Here is a 25,353-nt window from a genome sequence, read left to right on the forward strand (position 1 = left end):
GCAGAATTCCACGCACTGTATCTTTCTACTCTGACAAGATACCACCGATAATCACTCTTTAGGTACAGTTTACCCAACCAGCTTTGCACCAACATGTAACTTCATCTAAAATACGCATTTTTCCTTACATTTTTCTGAGAATGTCATATGATACAAAGTGAAAAGCCTACTAAAGTGAAGACAGACACCCTCACATATTTATTCCCTATTCACAGAGTTTATTACCCATTTCAGAAAGAAACTGGAGAGATTTGGTTTAATTTATTCTTGTACTACTCTGTTATACTCTACATAATTACAAAAACTCTTGCAGGGGCTGAAACTGAACTGATTGGTTTAAAATAAACATAAATATGTAAGTAAAAGATAGTCAGTATCTTGCCCTTTCTTAGTTTTTGAGGACTCCCAATATCTTCCACGAGTTCTCAGGAAGCCCACACCTTCCTGGCTCTGAGATTGACTGGGTGCGACCAGCAGGATTAAAAAACTGATGGAAGCAGTCTGAACATACCTAATTCATTTGAACTGTGCATTCATTGTTCTACATCATTGCCAGTGATAACACCTGTGCTGGCTACATCCTCACACTTGTCCTTTCAGTGAAGTACAATGCATAAAACATTCAACACATCAGCTTAGACTGGTGTAACACATTAAAATATTTCTTTATCTTTTGAGCAGATACTCTTCTTTTCTTTTTCTTCCTCTTCTGCTATGCTCTATTATACATACAAACACATCTTATATATACACTGAGCTCTTGTTGCTCAGTCTCTCCCTGGCTGTGCCTCATTTTACCCCTGAATACTTATGCTGTATTTTTAACACTTGTCCTCAGTAAATTTGCCTAGTTTCCATATAATTCAACTTTCCTGCATTGACTGTAGTCTTCAGGCCAGTGTCTCTAGGATGATGGCAATATCCTTGAGGTCAGAAAAAAAGTTCTTTTGTCAGGGCTACTATTTTTGAAGTCCAGTTCCTCATTTTTATTTCCTATTCCCTCCAATAGTTTAATAAAAATTAGCTTCTTTAATTATTCATTAAGTCTGGAGGGGTATGGAAGGTTAAAAAATACTCCCTTTTTTCTAAACTAGAGTATAAGTATCAAGTATAGAACTTTTAAAAATTTTTATAAAAATCAGAGATCCACATACCAAAGTCACTTAAAGAACAGTCTGAAAAACTCGAATTCAAGTCCATATTTTGCTGAACATATTCCTACATCCCAGACCAGTGTTGCAATCACTGTATTATAAAATCAGATTGTCTCTTTTTGTATTAATGATTAATATTCATCAAACCAAAGGGGAATGACTCCAAAGGAAGAGACTAGCAACTGTTCATATAAAAATTACATATATCCTGTGATCAGAACAATTGACCTGGAATTTGGATGCGAGATTCACACATTCTGGTTCCTGGACTGCATCAGGCTGACCAGAAACTTGAACCCAATCTTTATAAAAACCAGAAAATCTTTATGTGGCTGAAGACTGCATATGTCCACAAACACTGCAAACAGCACAGAAGCATATATCACACCGTTGGTCCCATCAGACTCCTGACACCTAACCAAAGGACTGATTATGTTATGATAGCATATTTTACACAATAGCAAATCTTGCTACAGTGTCAAACAAACATGCTTCAGAGACACCAGAGGAATTATAAGAGTTCTCAGTGGCAAGAGAGAACCGGATTGTATACTAAAGGGCACCATCATGATCACTCCCCTTTTGTAGACCGGCCCAGCTCTTCCTGTGCTTTGTGCTGATTTTATCAGGCACGCCACTGCTATTCTCTCTGTCTGCCCATATTCCTCAATGAATTTCTATCAGTCTCCATCAATCTTGGTTCCAAAATAAAACCAATACTTTCCTGTATAATCTACAGCAGAAATGCAACATTTTGCCTTTTTAAGTGGCCACTAATATATTTACAAATGCTATGATGTTTTCACAGTTTTCACAGCACAAAGAAAGCAACACATATTTGAAGACAGAGTGACTAGGGATTAATTCAAGCTCAAATAATGTTGATTAAACGACAAACTTTGCTGCATTACAAGTTAGTATTTGTAATGTTAGTATTTGTAATAGTCTATGACTATGAACTGCCATTTTTGCATACTACCAAGACAGAAGAGCAATCAGATTCCATTCTCTAAGGTCTTTTCCTTCAGAGGAAAGAAAATCAAAACATGTGCATTGTAAATTGAGATCTGAAGATAGAGGACCTTATTTCCTGTATTTTGCTTTTTGGAGGGATTTGTTTTTATTTCAGAATTTTAACAGATAAGTAGAAAAATATCAAGGACAAAAGAGACTAACTAAATCAGTCTGGCCACATGTATTATATAGGCCAAAGGATATTCTGCTTTTAGGAAGATATTTAATTTCGATGTAAAGATTCCAAGTAATGAAATCCTAAGTCACGTGTTCCAAAGGTTAGTTATCCTCGTTGTTAAAGGTATGTGCCATATTTATTAGCCTGTATTTGTCTACCTTCTGTTTCCAGCTTCAGGACCTCATTATAGTTTTCACTGTTATAAGTCCATCACTAGAAATCTTATTTTCACGCACAAATTTGTGGACTGTGATTAAACTACATCTGAAACTTCACTCAAATACATTGAACAGATTGAGCTTTCTAAGCCTCTTGTTACAAGTCACATTACAAGAACCCCACAACCATTCTTGTAGCTATTTCTGAACACTTTTTTCAATAATTTTTCCTTTTCTAAATATAACAATCATAACTGCAAATAATATTGCAGTAAGTCTAACTTATGCCATTGCCCACTTCTCTATTGCTATACCATTTCTATGTCAGCAAACAGTAAAGAAAAAAGTGATCCAACTAACTACTTTACTCTGATCTCAGCAGATATAAGATTTATAACAACTTCTGAAGAAAATAAACCATTAAATATATGAGTGTAAATGGAAAATGAGATAATATATGACATGACTCCCAAAGTAATCACGTTAGAATGACTGAATTTCTTTGATAGAATAGAAAATTTTATAGACAAAGAAAATTCAGGATAGGATTTATTCAGACTTCTGTGATACTTGACAAGGCACTACAGAAAAAAGGTTTACATAAAATGGGGGTTAATGCTATAATTGTAAGAAGCAAGGAAATGGCTGTGGGGGAGATGACAACTGCTAGGATAAAACAGACCTGTGTGCTAGAATGGGGTTAGTAGTGGAACTCCTCAAAGATGATCTGTGGGAACAATTTTATTTATTATTTTTAAAACTCTTTGGCATAAAAAGTAGGAGTGTTCTAGTGAAATAGTACTGATGTCAATGTCTCCTAACCATATGTCAATACAGAGAACTGAACTATGATAAAGGAAAAACTGGGCGACTTGGGGACTGGAGTAATAGAAGTGGCATGACATTTAATAATACAAAGTATGAGGTCAGGACACAAGCTCAGCGCTCAAGGCTTCTTAGCAGCGTACACCAAATTGGATTTTGATGTCCTCAAGGAGAGGACAAAATTACTTATTTTTTCAGCATGAACAGGCATCAAAACTATATTTCATGGTGATGACAGAGGAACCACAACAGTAACATCTTCCCTGAGAAGTTTGTGTGCTGCTGAGCTAAGCAACATCCCTAGCACCGGTAATAGCTGGCCATGGCTCTACCCCTTTCTGCGCAGCACCCCTCTCTGAATCAGCGAGGGGTCCGTGCGCCTTGCCTGATGAAGGCAGTGGAACACCGCTGGCAGAGGGAGGGAGGTGAGAAAAACATATCCCAGGTCAAAAGAGCTGCCAGTTCCAGCCTCAGATAGATCCGATCCCACAAGCCTGTGCGCCAGTCTTCTCTGTGCTCACCTCTGCCAATGCCCAAACCCTGTCGGGACACTGTACTGCCCCCAGCCTGGAGAAACAAAGAGGGGAGAAGAGAAGTGCCACAACTGGGTAAAATTCCCAGTCCCTGTAATATGCGGCTACAAAATCTAAAACCAACCAGCCCTGCTTTAGTGGTGGCCAGCTTTAAGCACTTAAGTCCATCTTCTACTCTTCCATGCCAAGGATTTTGTTATCCCCTCTAGCAGCTGAGTTGACAGGGCTGGGGAAGAGGTATGGGTACAAGGTGCTGAGTGCACAGCCAGCAGAGCAAAAGCCATGTAAAATTAATGCTTGCTTGATCCTGGAACCCTGAGCTGCTAAGACAGGATGAGCTATGGGAGCAATTCCGTACCATGATGATTTTGCAGACACATCAGTCCATCACCATACACAACTATTTATGCCTAGTTCTGTGACAGTTCCTCAGAAACTAGTACAGTGAAAACATATTAGGGAAATGAAGATCATAACATATTAGTCAATCTTAGGACAACTGAGCCACCAATGTGAAGCACCTCTACAAAGCAAACATGACCTTAAATCAGAAAAGATCATTCCAGCAGAGTAAGAGAGGTCTTTATGCTGTTTTACAATGCACTTATGTGCCCTAGGTATACAGCTATGTAGAATTCTGCTCACTTACATTAAAGAAAGATGGATTGAAACTGGGATATGTGCAGTGGATCAGATGATCAAGGAGCGGAAAAACTATTTTATAACAGCCAAGTAAAAGAACTTATGCCTGTGTAAAGCGATGTCGTGCCAGATTGCCATCTTGCCCTTGGCCCCAATTCCATGGCTGTTTATTTTTGACTCTACATCACCTGCACCCTTCCACCAACCCAAATGCTGATGTAGCCGTGCTGTGAACCGCATCAAGGAACTAATTTGTCCCCCCTCCCTCCCCAAAAAGAAAAAAGATACTTTTCAATCACAAGTTTCCTGATAGGGTTTCTTTCATGAGCAAATATGTCTGTGCTGGCACAGAGAAGAGTAAGGCATGAAGCTAAGGTAAAAGCAGCAATGCTTATGGTGCAAGTGGATATCACTGTTTGCTAATAATATCTGTTCAATGGCAACACCAAAAAGGAGAACAGCTGTTTAAACTTAACGACAACACAAGAGAAAATGGTTATAAATCTATCACAGATCACTTCAGGCTGGAAATCAGAAAAAGGCTTTCAACCATCACTACAAGAGTGCTGTTTTAGTTCCAGTTTAAGGGGCAAAAACATAGCCAGTTCTTACAGCATTGCAAGTAGCCACCTACCACTACTTCAGAAGTTTTTTTCAGTCACATATTTTACTAATGTTCTACTTTTCTATTACTAGATACAGCACACAATGCAATAAAATGTATACTAAAAAACTCAATTGGCCAAGGAATCCAGATTTGGTAAATTAACAAATGAAAATGGGATCAGTTGTACAAATGAATATTACAAGACCTGGAAAAGCTACTAATAAGAGTATTAATTTGCAGTGTAAAAAGGAACTTCAGACTCAGTATAATTTCTCTAAAATTCCAAAACACTAAGACAACGTTCTCAAAGAACTATTCATCCATATGTGGCATGAGATTTTCTAACTTGCCCTGTATCCACTGGGACCCATTAGGATACTTATGACTGATTTTTAAGAGAGCTTGGTACAAAGTATTTTGGGTTTTCTTTGAAATTTGTCCACCCATTGTGGTGCCTAAAGCCATTGATTTAATTCAGAAAAGGCTTATAATATGTAAAAAACAAATAAAAAACACCAAAGACATGAGTAGTTTTTGATATATTTTAAATTGGAGCTTAATATTTCTAAAAAATTATCCTCCACAATCTCTGCTGCAAATTTTGAACATGATTATTTTGCATAAGAAGTTTGACCTATTAGGGAGACTTGAAGCCTTCCAATCTACAGCAAATCATTTATATTTAACCATACATGGTAAGTTTTTGCTTTTCTAACCAATGAGTTGTATTGTAACAGCTGCTCTGGAGGTCCACACCGGGAGCAATCAATTTGTATCACTTTGTTAGTTTTCACATTCTTTGCAATGAATTATTAAACTAGGAGATGTATTTTTCAACAACTTGGTGGAGGCTGATTATCAGATACTAGGAAAGTAGTACGTAACTAAACAGATTTTAACAAACTAAATGAAAATGAGATATACAATTAAAGCGTTTACTGAATTAGGCTACTCTGCATAACCACACAAAATACTTCACATACCAGTTATTAAATAATATTTGTATGCAACCCCATAAGTCTGAACTACTTCTAACACATCAAAAAAAACACAGTAAGCAATTTTTCAGGTTTCAGACTTGATACTGCTTTCTACCACCTCAAAAGATGCCCCTCTGTACCTCATAGTTCTACAGTGGTACACTTAAATACTTTTTAAAATCTACTTTTAAAATATAACAAATTAATATGCAAGATAATATAAGAAAAGTCTGAAAAACATGCCAAAAATGAAAAGAAAATGCAAAATTCATATCATATTATAAAGGCAATTGTATTTGTGTATCTCTTGAAACACGTGATTATAGTTTTCTAGATAATGCTAAAAAAATAAAAACAAAGTGGTTAAAGTGTATTCTGGCATAAAGGATTACTTTTTCCAAGTACCTGGCAAGTTAAAGGCCTAAAAAGGGTTGACAATAAAACACACAGATGCAGCAATTCAAAAATATCAGCTTGAAATCATGCCCATCATCAGCTTTAATCAGAACATTAGAAATTTATACAACATCGTTTTATAAAAGGTTTTCCTCTTCTCTTGATTAATACTGTGTCATTATCAGTTACTTTATCCTCTAGCACTGCCGAAAAATATTTCAAAACCAATACAAGCAGAAGCCAAAAAACATTGACAAACAAGTAAAATATGTGATATTGGCTGTTCATGAAATTATACAGTCACATTTATTACCTGTTGAAATATTAACATAGTTGTTGTAATTGGTGTATTAGGCCATGTTAAAAACAGCTGAAGAATAGTACCAAATAATTTCCGCTTGATTTTCAAATGACTGCATTTTTTGGGATCTAGATGTTCACTAATCAAATGATTATATTCATATAAAATTCAAATTCCTCACACTGTTTTCTAACACAGTTACTGCTGAAAAACAATAACATTTCTGTCAATCTCCTTCAGGCCCTGCTTCAGTAATAAAATTCTCCAGTAGTATCAGTTTCTTAACAAAGCTATTGGGGTGCCTTGCCAAAGGAGTATTGTGAGTTTTGTCTGTTTTTTTCTTTATAAATGAGATCAGGAAATACTGAAAAAAGGGCCAAGAACAGGAAGGTAACTCCCTGAAAGGCAGAGGAGATGGGGAAGCTATCACTGAGACAAACATGAACAAAGTGATCACAAGGAGAATAAACAGTAGCAACAAAGAAGTGATGTTGCTACTGGCACCTTTTAATTTTGAATTCTCCTGAAGTGGGAGGAATCATTTTCAGCAAGCCCTGAGAAGCCTGAACACTAAGCAGTGGCTCATGAATCTGAGGGGTGGCTTGACCAAACCCTGAGATATGATCCACATGAGATGTTTGTTACTTAACTTGCGTTTGGTTGCAGTTGCATTCCTATGGCTTGTTACTCAGACTCAGTTCTTCCCTGCTTAATTCTGCCTCCCACTTCTGACCAGCTTGCCTGCTTACTGCTTCTTGATATTCAGTCTGGTTCTAACCACATTCTTACTTTGCCCTTTAATTTACTACACCTTCTGATTCTGCAACTTCCTCTTCCTAGGTCTAATTTCTGAGCATGGTTTTTGTCTAGACTTTGCATGCTACACTTAATTTCCCTCATTTCAGCTTTGGCTCACCTTAACTTTGTTTCCAACCTTGATTCCAGTTTAGCTGTAATCATTGAGCACAACTACCTATTTATAGTATCTACCCCCATATGACAGTTGTTTGTTCTTATGTGAAAGTCATCAGTACAAACCAAGAAGTGAAACTGTTTTTACAAATACTGAATGTGCTTAAAAGCCATTACTTGAAAATAAAATCAGAACAATTAAATTGAATTAAATCTTGCTATAATTTTGAATATAATCATTGAAACATGAATACTCTCTGGGCATCTGTAGGAAATCCAACACAGTTCTTTATCTTCTGCTATGAACACTGTTCAACTCACATAATGTAATCATCTGGCAAGCATTAGGCCTATGACTAACTTTAAAGTTTCAGCAGTTTGGGTGACTTATGTGTTAGGACATTACCTAAATTGAAATGCAGGTTATTTCTCTACAACTACTGAATTAATAAAATGTTACTCATGAAAACTGGTGTTTTTGAATCTGAAAAAAAATTAAGTGGAAAACAGAGTATCATTTAAAATTAACCTTTTTTACAACTTTTCTAAATCTGATACAAGTCCAAATGGTATTGTTTACTAAGTATGAAATCTTCTACATATATAACATTAAATTAACAAAAGAAAATAGAAGTTATACCTATAATCTGTTGCAGCGTTTCTTCTTCTTGTGAAAAACTTCCACTGACAAATAATCTTCCTATTCTCTTGATTTTTCTTAACACTAAGTGTTGTAATTGGAATAGACCATGCCATGGATGAGGACACATCCGTTATGATAGAGTGTAAAGACTGCACCAAATGAACTTCAGTAAGCATATGGACAAGGAAATTTGGATAATAGTCTTCTTGGATTTAGAAATAGAATTCTGTGTCTAGAAAGAAAGAGAATCCTGGCCTGAAGACTAGAGCAACATGTCTGGAAGCAACTGACTTACTGGTAGGAATATCATTTAGGTGATGGCACTTTCAGATTTGCCACAATCAAAAGAGAATCATGCTATCTTTGATGAAGACTTCCAGAATTCTGGTTTTCCTATTTTTCTTTCCTACGTTACTATATCCTTACCAAAGTATACATCTGCAACGATGAAGAAAGGGAAAAGCAGTTACCTAAAAAAAGCAAAATGGTAAAGCTATGAAGTTCAAATGAATGTTTGTTCATTTGAATACAAAAGTATTCTAATTACCAACTTAGCAAATGGGAACCAATGATAAAGACAACTGAAAAAAAGAAGAAATATTTACCATTAAGAGACAAACACTTTTCCAAAGACAAAATTAGAGTTCTGAAATCAGATTCTTTACAAATAGTTTATAAAGAAAACAATTGATGGTGCTAGCCAATCTAACACATTAACAGATAGGTGTGTGACATCTAGTGGTCAGACAGTTTAAATGCATTAAAAACATAATACTGTAGAACACCTTTGTTTTCACTTCCAATAATAAAAGCAGAGAGCCAAAAGTCATGAACAGTGATTGGTAATTTGGGAACAAAATATGGGTGGAAAAAAATCAAAAGTATACACTACTTCTTATATTTTAAACATATATGTACGGTTCTTTTTCTAGAACTCAAGAAGAGTGGTTGTTAGAAGTGCCTTTTGGATCTGAAGTTTTAAAATGTCAAATTCTAGAGCAATCTACAAAAGAAAAAAAAATAGTTGGTGATTCAACTGTTCTACTGTTCAACTGTCCTACCATCAAAACATATATGCTTTCTTTACCACTACTGAAGCTGAAATTTCAATTACGGAGGAAAATAGGCTAAATTTTGAGCCTAATCTGACCCCCAAATCATAAAAGACCCAAATAATGCTCTCTTAGCTAGAAATGGAACTGGGTCTGAATTATATCTCCTTCTCATAAGGTGAGTTTCTAGCAGGCATGAGGACACAAGAAATTTAAAGACTACTGCATGGGAAACAAAACATATCTTTTTATGTAGAAACCTTTCCTAATGTACCTTCCTCTTATACTTTGTTTCAATTCTGCACATATTCTCAAAACTTATCAGTTCTGCACCGCAAAAGCAATACTAATATTTTTATTAAGAGACGCTTATAACAAAGCGATATATAGAACTGATGTCACAACTATAGTATTAGCTTTCAACTCAATATATTTTCATTTTCCTACTCTTAGGTTTCTAAAGTGACTGAATATTCCATTTAAAAAGTCAGTATTTTCACACAGTAAATGTTAAACTTTGAAATATAAATACGCTGGATAACACACATTCACTGAGATACCTATTTCATGTGCAAGTTTCCTATGAATCTGAAAATGTCACTCTAGTTCACAGAAATATTTAGAAAAATCTTGAATAAAATATCAGAAATAAAGTGACAAGAGGCATTTTAAAAAATGTATTTTACTAAAAATTTTTAGCTAAAGAAAGTCAATCTCTGCTTGGAAGTTGATTTATTTCACCTACGTATTGATACAGGTATCTTTTGCAGTGACAGCAGCAGAACAAGAAAGTTTTGTAGTAAAGTAAGTTCTTTCTGTTCCTCAGCTCTAATTCATTCTCTGCATTTCTAACACCCCTCATTAAAAATAAACTAAACTAGTATATAATTGTCTTTCCTTACAGGTTTGTAGAATTTATTTAAAATGATGAGTTAATTCAACTGATGACACTGAACTGCATTGTCAAAAGTCTAGAGAAAAAAATCAAGTACATAAGTGTACCCAGTGCAAGCTCACAGTGAAGATGTGATTTACTCTTCTTAAAGATGTCAATAGAAAGGCATATTTCTCTGTCCAAAGATTTCTTTTTAAGTGAGAAATTGAGTAAAACATGCAAGTGGAAGGATAGCTGTTTTTCGCTGTTACCCTCATTCACACTCTACAGCACACATTTTACATGGTGTTCACCACTTTGAGAAGAGTAGAAACTTGCCTTTTAGGGAGAGACAATATTATGTGAACTTTGATCATGGTAAGCATTCTTGGGATGTACTTTCTCCCGGCGATGCTATGTTGTTTGGCTTAGTTAAATCTCTCCTGTAGTATTCACTTACAATAACCACAAAATTGCTCGAATTTATTAAAAAGTCCTGCAGAGCTTCTCCATTACTTGTTCAAGGGAATTTTCTTCTCCCAAAGTCTCAATCAGTATTTTGTCTGACAGTTTAAAAAAATGTTTATATTTGACAAGCGCTAAGTAGTGTTTCAAAGCACATTAGCCAACTTTTGTTTTTATTTTAAGCAATTTATAATCTAGGCAAGAATTTAATCTTATCGAATAAAATGAACATATGTAACACCCACTTGACATTTCAGTTATAAGTCTGCTTTTCCTAGATGAGAATGAAATGTTTAGAAGAACACAAATTAATGTTCTGATTTAGATGGCATTCAGACAATGGCTTTCGCATAAATTTGGAATAAGAGAGGAAAAAGGTATGTTCTTGTGGAATATGGTGATGTGAGGATTAGAATCTCCCATTGACTTTTTTTTTAATAAATGTAATAACAATGCTGTCTTCAGCAACACAAGCAAAGAGCATTCTGAACATTTCAGAAGGGAAAATCTAATTCTCAGCATTAGGACAGTCTCATAACAGACTGCCTTTTTTGAGAAGGAATGAAGTATTACTAAGACATTTCAAAACACTCCTGGTCAAGTACACGCACAAGGTAAATTCACAGGGAAGACGGGAACACCTTTATAAAGGGCCAAGAGAAACTAGAAATATTTCATGTACAGTAAGTACATAGTGAGACTAGGTAGACGCAGAACGAGGGCGACGACACAGCTCTGGCTACGAACAAGTATTTTCTACTGAGCATGACGCTGCATAGTATAGACATTTCCAGATAGCACCTTTACTCTCATACAAAGTGAGGTATACTCACTGATTGTCAGTGTTGTGTGAACCAAGCCACAAATAAACATAAGGATCAACCAGGCTTTTCCAAATTAGCCACATAGAAAGGAGATATTGGTAAGAGGTGAGAAAACGTCTGTATCACTGCTGTCTGACGCATGTAGAAGCAGCCATTATGATGCAACATGATTCATAGTTTATCTTATCACTATTGGAATTGACAGAAACTGGCATAAATAAATCCAGCACAAAAACATTCACGATCAAGTCTCCATCCATTTGTATTTGACAGCAAAAACTGAGACTGCTTCCTACCCATTAGGTAGCAATTCCATCTACAGATCATTTCATTTACTGAATAGAAAGTCTATCACAATACATTGTGCGACTATTCACGAAACCTCAAAACTTGCAGTTAAGTCCTGGTGGTAACACTTTATATCTGCTTGGCAAAGAAAGTATCAGGTGCACTTGAAAAGCTAGATGCCAATCTCAAAGTGCTACTAGAGTCTAATGGTGAAAATAAACATACCCCTTTATGTTCACGTAAAAAAAACAGCTTTCTCATTTGTGTTAGCTGCTGAAAGATACATACACCTCTTGCTCAGTTTTGAGGGAAGGACAGAAGGAGGGTCAGAGTCCTGGAACACCTGCATAAAGCTGCATCGGCCACCCCTTCCCTCTCTGTCAGAGATGGCCTTTCTGACAGAGAGATCAGATGTGTCTAATGATCAGAACAGATGGAAGTGAAAACTGAAATAAAGTCCTGAAGCACATTTTCTCGGAGATCTCACTAGCAGATGGTCCTGAGGACTTTTGGAGGAATGCTCTGCAGACCTCATGTATAGTACACATTTGGAGTTAATTTTGTGCCAATCAGTGCTGTAGATAATCATCACCTCAGACAAGCATTAGGAAAAAGATCAACAGGACTATTCATCTCAGGTGAAATTTTGCTTCTCTTGAAGAGTGGCCTAGCAAGTTTCTGTACAGTCTTAACTGGAAGACATGCTCCAGCCAAAGGCAAAACCACAGTAATTCCTTTAAGAAAGATCTTCTTCCTTACAAGCATGGGCATGTCTTTATTGGAAAAAAGAACTAAAATGTCTGCAGACACCGGAATAGGTGTATTAAGAAATACACAAAAGAGTTGGACGAGTTAAGCAGTAGTCCTATCAGACACCTGGCAAATACTTTTGGCCCAGCAGAAAGACCAAAGTTTTGAATTGCCCCAAACATGCATATGTAATATACACACACACAAACGTACGTACGTACGTCTGTGTGTGTGTGTGTGTGTGTGTATAAAAATAAAAGATCTCTTTCAGCCAACCTACATTAAACTGAAACCCCTTTAAACTGACAACTCTGTTTCGGTCTTGAGGGCATATCTGTCCACATTCTACACCAACCTTTCAATAAGCTGTTGAAGGTTCTAAAGGTCTCTGACTAGGAAAACATGCTATTTTCTCTAAATAAACCACTCAAATACTTTTCAGACGCATCAAAAGACAAATGGACTTTTTAGATTTTTCCTCTTAAATTGATAATCTAGAAAAAAAATGGACATTCATACTTAGGCTAGTAAAGTTGCACATAAATAAAGTCCTTGGTAATGCTTAGAGAATACTTTAAAAGATTATCTAAAATTTCTTTCTAGACAAAGTTTTCCATCACTAAGAGATAACTCTTTCTTATTTAAGAGCAATTTCATTTTGATTTCAGTATTTGAAATTCCAATGTAATGGTATACAGGTTTTCACAGGTACATAATTACAGATATAAACAAAGTTATGTTGTGCCTGAATACTCAAAAATGGTAATGCTGGAACAGTTTCTGGTCCAAATAAATGAATAAAAAAAGTGAGACTTACACACTTTTGTGTACATATATAAGCATTCTGGCTTTTCTACTAGCATAAAATTACCACCGGCTATGGGCAATATAGTAAGTAGCATGCAATGTGTTATTGATTTGTTGAAAATTAAGGAAATCTGAACAATGGTTCAGATAATAATAAATAAAAAAGAGAGCACTTCTGAGCTAGCTGTTTTGCAGTTCTGTAAGTAGAATGCAAATGGTAATATCTTCCAGAAAAACGTGCATGTCACTAAGGAACAAGTGCTGATACACTGAATAACTGAGAAAGAGAGGATTATAGTTGATGACAGTACGGAATATATACTCTTAAAATATCCATGAGCTAGTTTATGTTCAGAATTCCAAAATAAATAAGACAACTATTTCACATTTGATTTGTTCTGGCACAAGTCTGGGTAAACCAGAGTGCATGGCTACCCAATATGAAGTTATTAAAAGAAAATTATATCTACAATCTAATATCTGGCAACCACTCAGAAGCTATCAAAGCAACAGTCATGAGATAGTTTTATTTTATAGTAAATATCAGATATTTTGGTTAGTACATTCTGGCAAGAAATGCATACTGATGTTCAGAATGTATATAAAAAGCAAAAATGAAGACAAAAAATAGAATAATTCAATGTAATTTAGGGGAAAAAGTGCTCTTAAAGTTGTTTTGTATCAGTCATAAGTTCCTTTGAGGCTGCCAGCAGGTGCTAGTAGAAAAAATATTTTTAAAAGAAAAGGAATGTTTTGTATGAAAATTAAGAACACAAAAATTGCCCTGCCAGGTCAGACCAGAGGTCCACCTAGCCCAGTACTCTACTTCAAAGTGGTAACAGGAAGTGCTGTTTAGGGATAACACACAAGCCAGGCCAGTTTCTCCTAGCACACCATAGCGCCCGTAGTTGTTGGATTAGAATGTTAGAAAGTGCTTACTTACTTAGTCCTTTTATTATCTGTTTTTCTTTATGACAACAATATCCCTTTTTGATTCTACTTACTCTCTCTGACTCCACAATCTGTGGCAAGTTCCAAAAGTTCAATTCCCATTGCATAAAGCAGCACCTTCTCTTATCTGTTTTAAGTTGTTCCCCTACTAGCTTAACTGAGTGACCTCCAGTTCTAATATTGTAAGATACCGGCAAATAACAGTTCCACATTCCTCTTAGCCACTACTTTCGTGATCATGAAACTTTTTTTTTTCCAAATTGAAGCTGTAACTTTGGTTACACCAATGATTTTCCATACGACTGCTGTAGACATATGCATGGCCTATCTGAAAGTCTAAAGATACTTCCTTTTAAAATCTACTTTGTATTTAAAATCTACTTTGTATTTAAAATCTACTTTGTATTTAAAATCTACTTTGTATTTAAAATCTACTTTGTATTTAAATTTTACTTTTGAAAAAAATGTTTGAACCTGCTCTTAAAATATGGTTTAATTTAACTTTCAACTTTTGATTGGACATTTATTCCCCCCCAACTTTTCTAAATAATTAGCATATAATGTCCATGAATAGCTACAGGATATGCAGTTGAATTCAATTTCCAACCACGTCTAAGCATGAATATATAGAGTAACTCATGTCTGACAAAACATTTTATCAGTCATTTGTATACAGCGCAATTATTTTCCCCACCTTAAAGGAGTACGGAATAACAGCTAATACGTTTTGCTGCAACCCAAGCTCTGGAATGATGAATACACAGGGGTTCAACACGATTGCTTTCAACATGGCCATCTAAATCATTCATCGCACATCATCCATTAACAGGATTGGGGCAAATTATCTCAAGCCACCTTGAAAAGCAATTGAAAGAAAATACACTTCTACAGGTAGCCTATTTAGGAGATCTAGCCACATTGCCTTTACCATCAACTGCATCTACTGCATTAAGAGGAAAAAGTAAATTACTTGTTGTATTTTAAAAGCTCTGTAAAAAACAACAACAACATTTATATGAACTTCATCTGAATTTTCTGATAAACCAGTGTATCAGAGAGCAAGTTCAATCTGATACACTTAACAAGTTCAGTTTTTCCTTTCATTTATACTCCTAACATTTCAGGATACTTGTGATCATTAAGTTCTCTTTGTGAATGTGATGGTAAGTCATTATTTTTTTTGTCTTTATGAATCTGCCTACTCTAATTAAAAAAACAACACAAAATATCAAAACGCCAGACACAAAGCCGAGAAGATCCTTCAACACTCAAACGTCTAATTATGACTGTCTTTACAAACTTTCCAAATTTATAGTTATTTGAAATACCTGTTAATGCTAAAATCTAACAGAACTATAATAGAAATACCACAGTTCTGCAATTTTGTTCAATTAGAGATAATCTGAGTATGTCTGACCCCAAAATAAATAACGCTTGTAAAACTTAGATGGAAAAATTTCCACTGCAATGGTGAATGTAATGGTGTGCAAGATGCATGTATTGTAATTTCTACTTCCTTAACATTTTTATAAAAGCAACATTCACAAAAGAAATCAGAAAGCCTTCTTGTTCCACAACAAAGGTCTACGAGTTCCATGAATCCTACAATTGGCAGGCAAGAGCTAACCCTTTTGCTCCAGTGCTGCAGCTGTTTAGAATCTATGCAAACAGGCTTGGAAACTTGTAAGCAATGATATATGACTGTCTGTGAGCACTATAAAAAGCAGTGCTGTAGGCAGTGTGTAAGAGAAGGTAGTGCTTGTGTGAAGTTCTTCAGAGAAACTGGCAGAAGAACATCTTAGAGCGCCAGAAAAGTCATCTTTGTCACTCAGAGGCATATACTATTACGAAATGAAAATCCGTAACAAAGATTTCTTATAAAACATTAGTCAGTGAAGTAGATAATGAAAACAGCATGTTATATAATCTAATTAAAATTAAAAAAAATCACTCACATTGAAAATCACACAGATTCAGTGCTTGTGATCAAGTCACTGTTCAAATGTTTCACTACAACTCATTTTTATTTTTTATACTAGGGCTTACTGGAGAAAATGAACACATAGCAAATATTTTTGTACCTAATACAAAATAGGGATGTGGATGTCACAAGAAAAAAAAAGAAAGAACCCAAGCAATTTAACCGATAATATCTGTAGCCATATCTTGGGCATCTGCATATTTTTGCCAGAACTATGCTTCCTAGAAGTTCTGAATAGATATGCTTACATCAATTTTTATGAAACTCTGACTCTTCAGGAAGATATTCTTCAGAAACCAAACACTTACTAAATCATGGATCAATACTCATAAGGCAGTACCATGGCTTATTTGTATAAGCTTATACAGCATCATCACTTGAAAGCTGTCCCCCTTTTACATTTTCCATTTTCATACTGAATCCATACTTTATCTAGATAAATTTTTCATTTATTGTTTCCATAGCAAGGTCAAAGATTTTTCCAATCCTTAAAAAAAAGTAGTGTTGAATTGTGTTTTTTCTGAAGTGAAAAACGAACAAAGTTATAACAATTAGTACAACAAAAAAAAAACCTTTTTACAAGGAAGGTTTTACTAATCAGTAAGTATTTTTCCTCTGAGTTCTTTTTATCATCTGTAAGTAACATCTTTAACCAAAAACCACTTTATCTTAATCTAACACTCAACAAGGACAACAAAAAGACCATCAGTCGTCGGAGTTATAACAGATCAGTTCAACCACTTCTCTATCAAATGAAAATGGTAGAAGAAAACATAGACAAAGAAGTGGTGTGGAGAAAAAGTAGGTTCATTTAATAATATATTTGTCAGAAATGGTCCATTATTCTGTATTTTTTACATCCAAAAGAACATCAAATCTTTAAGACACATATTTAATCATATGCAAATGTTTATAGTTTGATTTCTCATCAAAAAGAATCATTGTGATGCCCTGAGTTGAGAGCAAAAGCCAATCCAGAAGTAATGCACAGAATTGTTGATTCCTACTTGCAATATGGGAAAGTGCAGTTTCTTAGTCATGTAGAAAGATGTACTGACCAATGGGTCTTCCAGTTGGAATGTCTTTAGCAGCAAGTATGGGACAGATTTCAACTCAGAATCACATCCTCTTCATCTCTTCAGTTTCTGCACGTCAGCAATCAGTATTGGGAAGCATCAGAAAAACAGTCTGCTTCAGTTAAGAAATACAACTTTCTTCCCCTGAAATATGCTACTCTCCAGAGGTATACACTGAACTTAATCACTGCAACAAAATACAACCTTGGAACTTTTTAAACAGAGAACAGGAACAAGGATTTTGATGCCATTTAACATGAGTAACTTTCTAAATCCAATTTATAATTTTTTTTTTATTAAAATAAGTGAAAAACCCAAGGTGTTCAAAAATTTCCAGTCTGAGTTTCAAAAATATTACATAAACACTCTTTCTACCTGATGTGCTACAAGATGGATCCTTGAATCTAAGCATGGAATTCTTCAGGACAAGACAGTTGAGAGGTTCAGCAGTGTCCTTTTGCAGATGAAAAAGAATCAAGGTCTTTTGATCTTCTTAAACGGAAAGCAACAAAACACAGAAAGGACTATTTCTCACCTTATCATTTTGCTAGAGCAAAAGAATACAATCAGCTGAAAGCAGCCCCATTATGGTCATACTCTAAAATCATCTTGAGGCTCTAAAGGACAAGCTGCTAATTTCATCTTCACTGTCAAGTCCCACTTTGAGCCTTTAAGCCACAGATAACAGTTTTATACAAAATAATATTTTTGTACTATCAAGATAAAACTACTGGAAGACATGCTCAAGTTTTACTTACAACACACCCTAGTCAATATAACAGAACAGGCCAGAACTATGGCTTTTCAGCTCTGTAAATGGCTTGCAAGCAGATCAAATGAGCAAGTTTATATCATGTAAGCAAGCTGATGAGCTGTGCTGGATAACCTAAATCCCCAACAAAGTAAATATAAGAAGAGAACTGAGTAGGAGGAATGCAAAAAATAACTAAGGAACCTGCAGGATTGCCTAGATTCTGGTTGTTTGCAATTCTGTGATGGAATAGTAGGACACTGAAGAACACATTGCAATCTTTCATCTTCGAAGTGCTCCTTGAGCTGCTTCCTCTGAGATGTGGTATGAACTTGACTAGATCAGGATTTTCCAAAGTGGTTCAAGGGATTTGGAAGATTAACGACCCTTCCAACTGGGGAATAAAGAATTATCTTTGTTTTCTGTACTACAGTAAAAATCTCAAGTACCACACTGCAGTTTCCCAAACACTGCAGGACAATGCATCTACTCTCCTGCACATCAGCAGCATTTCAACAACAAAACGTAACCTTCTACCTTTGCTTACACTGCGGTTTACAAAAACAGCTCTGTTTCCTTGAATCACAGAAACATGACTAGATCTAATACATTCTTGGCTTTTAATTTTGTTAAAACAGATCGGAATATTGCAGAAAGGGAGCAAGGAACTCCTCTTACGAACAGCTTTGATGCTTGGAAATGAGGTAAAGTTTGACAGCAAAGACCCTTGCCCACATAACTAGGTCAGTTCAGTGATTAGGAAGTATGAAGTGGCAAAACTGCAAACCAGGACTGATTCAGGTCATTTAACTGCAAAATAAGAAAAATCAACAATGTATATTGATATCAGGATGAAGCACCTGGTCCAGAGACTACTCTACTCTTTTCCTATCAGATCCATTAAAGACAGTCGGGAAGGACATCCAAAATGCATTCACTCTCACGTGAGTCCAGTAGGAAAAGAGAGGAAAAGAATGAGAAGCACAAAGTACATGGAGCCTACCTTCATTACAATCTATCTGTCTACACCTCTCTCATCGTACTTCAGAAAAGATGGAAGAAAATCAAGTCTCCAGGAAAAAGCTGCTTTTTGAGGGAGCACAAGTCTCCAGGAAAAAGCTGCTTTTTGAGGGAGTATGATCTATCTTGAATTCTGATTACTCCACCAAAATAAACAAAATTAATTCTCTTTCTTGGCCTTATGGAATATGCTACAGATCCATCAAGGACAAGGCTGGGATATCTCTATACTCCTTTTCACATTTCCTTACTTTTGGCCTTGACGCTGCCTTGTTAGATCTTGAGCAGTTCAGTAGTATCTAATGGTATCTAACAGAGGTGGAAAACGATGACAAAGTGCATCTCTGGTTCATGAAAGAAGTTTATCCTTTAGCAGTAGACAGGTGCTTATGTTATCAGCAGAAAGCCCTAAAAAACCAATTCAGTTTTCCTGTGCTGAGAAGTCGTAACTGTCTTCCATCAGCTAAGATATTTAAAACGATGAAACTATAGAAAAAGTAGAGTTCAGTTGGTTAAGGCAGATCTGAGAATACAAATCATTTACAGTCTGTAGCAGTAAACTGGAGACTGCTTATTAAGCCAGTCTCAATTAATGGAGTTGTCTCAGCAGAAAACGAGTCATTTTTCTCATAATACCAAATCAGCTATATATCACAGTACTGCCTAGTAACTTTGGGGAACAAGGAGGACAAACATTTCCTTTCTTTTCTCCTCCTTCCCACAAAAAGAAAACAAACAAAAAACCCACCACCAACAACAACAAAAAAAGGGCAAAACTTACTCTTCGCCTTTCCTTATGCTATTTTAACATATTTCACCAAATTTTGTACAAGAAATCAATAAAGAAATAGACACACAGTGAAAAAGCCTGTATTTGGGCAAGTAAGTTATAAAGACATAACTACAAAAGCAGCTATATTCCCCATTCTAAATACTCATAAATGAAAGATAAGCAGCTTGGGATTAGCACTGAAATAAAATTAAAATGCTTAGTCGGAAGAGGGTAATGGAATTTGAACTGCTTTTATCATATTAGCATATGGAAGTTCCAACTTGTTGCAAGTAATAAAGAATTACCATGCTCACAACGACCCTGTTCTCCTCCCTAAGCCAGAAGGCTACAAGAACAAGTTGTCTTGAGAGTCACAGTGATAAGCTGATGAAATTTAACTGTAGAAATAGCTTGAATCAAATGAGTGTTTGAGAAAAAGTATGTCATAACTTTGAAAACTATTAAGTACTTACATATGAATGACAAAGCTTGAAAAAGAAATGAGTGACTCTAGTAGTAGTAGAATTTACACTTAATTTAATGCAGAAGAGTAAACCCATAACCAAATACTAACAAATGTCCTTTGTAGTTAAATGTTACTTGTGCTTTAACAACAGTCTAGAGAAATACATGGCACTGATTGTAGCTGTTTATATTAATAGTTAGTACTTCCATGTTCTTACTGTAATGCAGCCTTCTGTCCTACCTTGATTGATTTCAGAGGGACTGTAAGGAAGAGTTTATCATTACCTTTGTAAAGAATGTGTTTTTTAATCTTTGTGCTGCTTCTATATACAATGTCATGTACAGGAAAGGATCTCAGGAGAGTGGCTAAAGATTTCCTCTTGTATCTGCAAGGGCTTATACCAAATTAGAAGAGAGTAAAACTTACGGTTTTCCAAATTTATTTTGGAGCCTTAGCTAATCTGAATCTATAGTTTAAATAAGAGTGTTGGAAACAGCTTTTGCATCTGCAAAAGCAAATCTAAATAATTTTCATAGCACTTTTTTATAATGAATTTATTTCATTCTAATTATATACAATACATATTTTGTATCACTATAATTATACATTTTTTCAATTGCATATAATAGGAGTATAGTCCAGAGAATTTGGTAGAGTGGGTGCATATTTTGTTCTAGGCACATATTTCTAATGCACCAGAGTATTAGTTGTGTTCAAGGGCCTTTTTAAAATTTCTGAATCTTCTTGTATGTTCTGCTTAAAATTTTCTAGGGAAAAGTCCAATGCTATTTGGTAAATATAACTTATACTAAATGTCTATATTTTATTGCTGATCAGTATTTTTCCATGATAGAATTATTCATCTTTTTTCTCTTTTGTAATAAACACGCTGTCTTTCCATTAATCTGAAAAACAGCTGTGGAGCAGTTTATTGTAAGGGGCTAGTTTTGTAGTTGAGTCATCTGACTGGAATGTAGTTAATACTGAAAAAGTTACTAGTCTTTAATTAAAGATACAGCTTTTGACTCTGGATGTTCTGGCTCACATCCCTGTTGCCATCTGTTGTGTGGAATTATTTGCAAGAGTTGTTTGAAAAGTTTTCTGTTTTATTTGTTTGTTTGTTTGTTTGTTCTGCAGGCTGGTTGTTATGCCAGGCCATGTATCTGACTGTTTACGTGGTTGACATACATTGAAACTAAGAGTGTCAAACTGAATCACAATGACAGGTCTTGCTAGTTAGATAATAATGTTTAGTAGCTTGCAAGATCTAGGCTGGACAGCCTAATAGGAGCTGTGTAGCAAAATGGTGGGTTTTTTAAGAATTGTTTTATATTAATGGAAGTTGCATTTGATACTTTATTGATTCATAGCTATTCTGAACCTAATTTTTTTTTTTTTCCTCAAAGAGAAAAGCAGCACAGGTATTTCTTGGGGCAGCTAGCATTGTAATATACAGTTAAAAATGACAGACTTCTTTTTTTTTTTCTCTTTAGGATTTTGATTTTTGTACTTTGGACTTCTGGGACTGTCTTTATCATTGCAATTAAAGAGGAAAAATCTACAATCTAGAGGGTAAATTCCATTCTAACATTTTTAAATTCTCTAGTTTTTCTATGGTATCAGTATGCACCCACTGGCTGCTGTAGTAAATTGCAAATCATTTTTTTTTTTACTTTATAATTAGCTTTTTAATTGAAATGCCATTGCAATACTTCCTGTAAAACTGGAATGATAATAAACTAGTTTTTCTGAAAAAGAAAAACTAGTTTTCTTTTTTTTAGCAAAGGAAATATCATCCTTTTTTTTTTTCCAGAAAAAGATATTCTGACAACATTAAGTGTTCTGCACTTAAATATTCAACATTTCAAAGAAAAAAAAAAGATTATCTAGTATGAGGATAAATTCTGACATTAATTGCACTTTGTACCTAAGGAGTCTGTAAAAAGTCAGTTGGCTTTGTGACATAGTGTTAAAGGGCCTTTGGGACTCTGCTGGAGAACTGTCATGACATAAAAGTAAACTGCTTGTTTTCTTAGCAGGAAAGGAAACCCAATAGTTTTAACTTAGTCTTGAACAGTACAGCTGGTCTCCCCTGTAGATCTAGATTAGACTTGTTGAATCATCTTGGTCTCATCCCTGGAATAGAGGTCCTGAGCTGCAGTTAAGACTTATTCTTGCTTTGCTTTGAACTTGATGGAGAAAAAGGCTGTGTTTTTATCTGGTAATGTTATATATACCTACCTCGTCACCCCAGTGCAGCAACAGCAAGCCTGACTACTGCGTTTTACCTCTGCCTTCAAACTCATCCATGCTTGTTGCAAAAGAAAAAAAAACCCTACACTGTGGCTTGCTTTTTAATCTTACACTGATGTAAATTGTTCAAGATGCTGTTAGTGCTGTAAAAAGAAAAAAAAAAAGCATTCTGTTCAGCAGTGCTCAGAAAACAGCTATGTGTTTAGTCTACTAGTAAATGTCTTTCTCACATTATTTATTTGTTAGATGAGGGCAACTCCTCGATAAAAGGAACTGTGATCTGTATTGCTTTATTACACTCTTACGTTGAATCAGTATAGGGGAAAATTCAATGCACCTCCGAAAGGAGAAATTTCTTATACTACCATCGTACGTCTAGTGGTGATGCCTTGAGCTGCAGGTACTTACGAAGAGCGACCGCTAGCGTGGACGAGATCAGCTGACTCGTTAGAGTCGGTTTTTCCGCACATCCCACTGGAGGCTGCGCCGACGACATGGAGGCCCTGCCCTTATCCGCCCGGGCTTCGGCGTCAGCTCGGACAGCGGCCGAAGGGGCGAGAGTCCGGCCCGCCGCCGACAGGGGCCGCCGCTCCGTCTTGGAGGCACGGCTCGCCTTCCGGACGTGCTGCGCGCGCCGCCGGCCCCCGGCTGCATGCCGGGATTCGTAGTCCCCACCCCACCCCCGGCGAGGGGTCGGGGATGGCCTCTCTGCTTCCGGGAGCAGCGGCCGCCCGCTGGGGGCGGAAGGAGGGCGAGAAGGCGACGTCGGCGTCACGTGAGGCGTTTGTTGACTTCCTCGAAAGGCGGGAGGCGGGGCGCCCGGGAACTTCCCGCGGCGGCGGCGGCGGCGGCGGCGGCGTGCGGTAGCGCCGTGGGGGCGGGCCCGCGACACGGAAGCGATGGGAGCCCTCGGGGGCCCGAGCGGAGACCGTGGCTGCCGGTGCTGCCTCTTTGCCGAGGTGGCCGCCCGTGACTGACGAGCCTGGCCGAGCGAGGGCCGGAGAGGTTGGTTCCCAGCGCAGGGAGAGTGGCCGGCGGGGCTGCCGGCGGTACGGGCGGCCCCGGCGGGGGCCGCGGAGCTTCCTGCCGCCCGGGACAGGAATGCCCCCCCCGCGGGCGCAGAGGCCGGGCTGGCCGCCCTTCCGTTTCTTTTCTTGAAAAGCAGCCGTTCCCTTAACAAGGAAAGGTTTGCTGAGGCGTTGGCGTTTGCGATGTCCCTGTCAGGTTTTGCGTTACAGGAAGAGTATAGCTGGGTAAAGAGGGCCCTTCCCAGGGAGGGTGGAGGTCCTGATAACACCACGAGAGGTGGGAGTGGGTCTCAGGTAGGCGGTAAAGCTCGTGAGGAGGCTGCACCTAATTCAGCTGAAAAGCTGGATGAGTTCGTACAACAGCAGTTGAGAGATTTGTGTAGTAATGCAGGGGAATGTGGTGAAAGAAACAGAGGAACTGGGATTACTGGCGCAAGATGTCAAACAGAAACATGGTGAAATATTAGAGCGGACTGCAATATAGGTGTTGCAGGCTATGTTTTGAAAGGAGAGAATACTGGTGAGTGTTTGGATAATATTATATGCTAATGATATTTTCAGTTTATAAAAAATACCTTAAAATACTGGTGCTTCACCTGGCAGGGTAATTAATCTGATCTCAGATCATCTCAATCAGTCCTGCAGCAATTTAGCAGAGAGAGCAGGTTGGGCTGTGAGCTGCTCTAGTGGTGTTAGGGGCTTGGGGGAATCCCTTAATTTCCCTGCTGTCTTACACTGTGTGTATGCTGTAAAATTGGCATACTGAAAGGCAATTTAGAAAAAAGTGGGGTGAGGGGGGAATTATTGTTATAACAGTGAAGTCTGCTGTGGACTCTGAAGGTCAGGTGCTCTTCTGACATATCTCCTTGATGTTGTTAGATTGAGATGTTTTTGTGGGCTATGGGAAACATTTAATTTCCTCGATCCTGGTGTGCTGCTACTAATAAAACCAGTTATACCAAAACAAATCCAGGAATACTACTATATTTTGTTGTTTGAGTAATTGGTATTTTATATAAGACTGGTAATAAAAAATAAATGTTGATCAGATGATTGCACTAGAGCTTAACCAGGAGAATATTACCCAAAAAACTTAAGTGAGCATAACTTTGAGTTATTAACTCTGTGGTGAAGTCAGTGATTTTCAGTGGATGGTTTAGGTCCTTAGTCTTTAGGGCTTTAAATTCTTTTTCTGGGAAAGGCAGAACTATAGATCACATTACATGAGAGTTTTAGCGAATTCACAACCCCTTCTCCCCCCATATTACCTAAAATTACCTATTTTTTTAGTTCTTCTCAACTACAGGAAAGCATAAAGTGGCAATTGCCAGGATTCAAGCTAGGTTATGTTTTGCAATGAAAATTAAGTAGTAGAAGAGTCTTAAAAAGAGAAAAAAGGATGACGTGATATCTTTGTGCAGCAAAAATGGGAAATAAATTTGAGATAATTTTAAGCTGACCTAAATTTCAGCAAATATTCTGATTTAGTTTTCAGTATGTCTCTGTCTTCTGTATGACTTTTCAAAAGTGGGGTAAACATGAAAGTTACGAGGTCTGATATATGAACAAACTACTGTATCTAGTCTACTCAGAGTGGAGGAGTAGTATGATGTCATCACACAATGTTGGAAAAACTGTTACATGAAGTTGCA

At 36.7% G+C, this 25,353-nt stretch overlaps 2 protein-coding genes across 8 annotated transcripts in view; one reads left to right on the top strand and one right to left on the bottom strand.

Annotated features, from left to right (window-relative positions):
• Nucleotides 1–23,339, bottom strand: part of RBMS3 (RNA binding motif single stranded interacting protein 3) — a 761,325-nt gene extending 737,986 nt beyond the window's left edge. For 4 of the 7 annotated variants that reach the window (XM_064506141.1, XM_064506140.1, XM_026098805.2 and 1 more), the window contains exon 1: nucleotides 23,082–23,336. In XM_064506141.1, the coding sequence (XP_064362211.1) occupies nucleotides 23,082–23,169 (88 nt within the window). In that variant the 5' untranslated portion in view covers nucleotides 23,170–23,336. Of the gene's footprint in view, nucleotides 1–23,081 lie in introns of all 7 variants that reach the window. The other 3 variants (XM_064506145.1, XM_064506144.1, XM_064506142.1) reach the window with 2 other exon arrangements.
• Nucleotides 23,340–23,424: 85 nt separating this feature from the next.
• AZI2 (5-azacytidine induced 2) overlaps nucleotides 23,425–25,353 on the top strand; it is a 28,187-nt gene continuing 26,258 nt past the window's right edge. The window contains exon 1 of the mRNA XM_064506147.1: nucleotides 23,425–23,678. The gene's annotated coding sequence lies outside the window, so the exon portion shown is untranslated. The remainder of the gene's footprint in view (nucleotides 23,679–25,353) is intronic.

Source organism: Dromaius novaehollandiae, chromosome 2 (genome assembly GCF_036370855.1).
Source record: "Dromaius novaehollandiae isolate bDroNov1 chromosome 2, bDroNov1.hap1, whole genome shotgun sequence".
Taxonomy (NCBI): Eukaryota; Metazoa; Chordata; class Aves; order Casuariiformes; family Dromaiidae; genus Dromaius; species Dromaius novaehollandiae.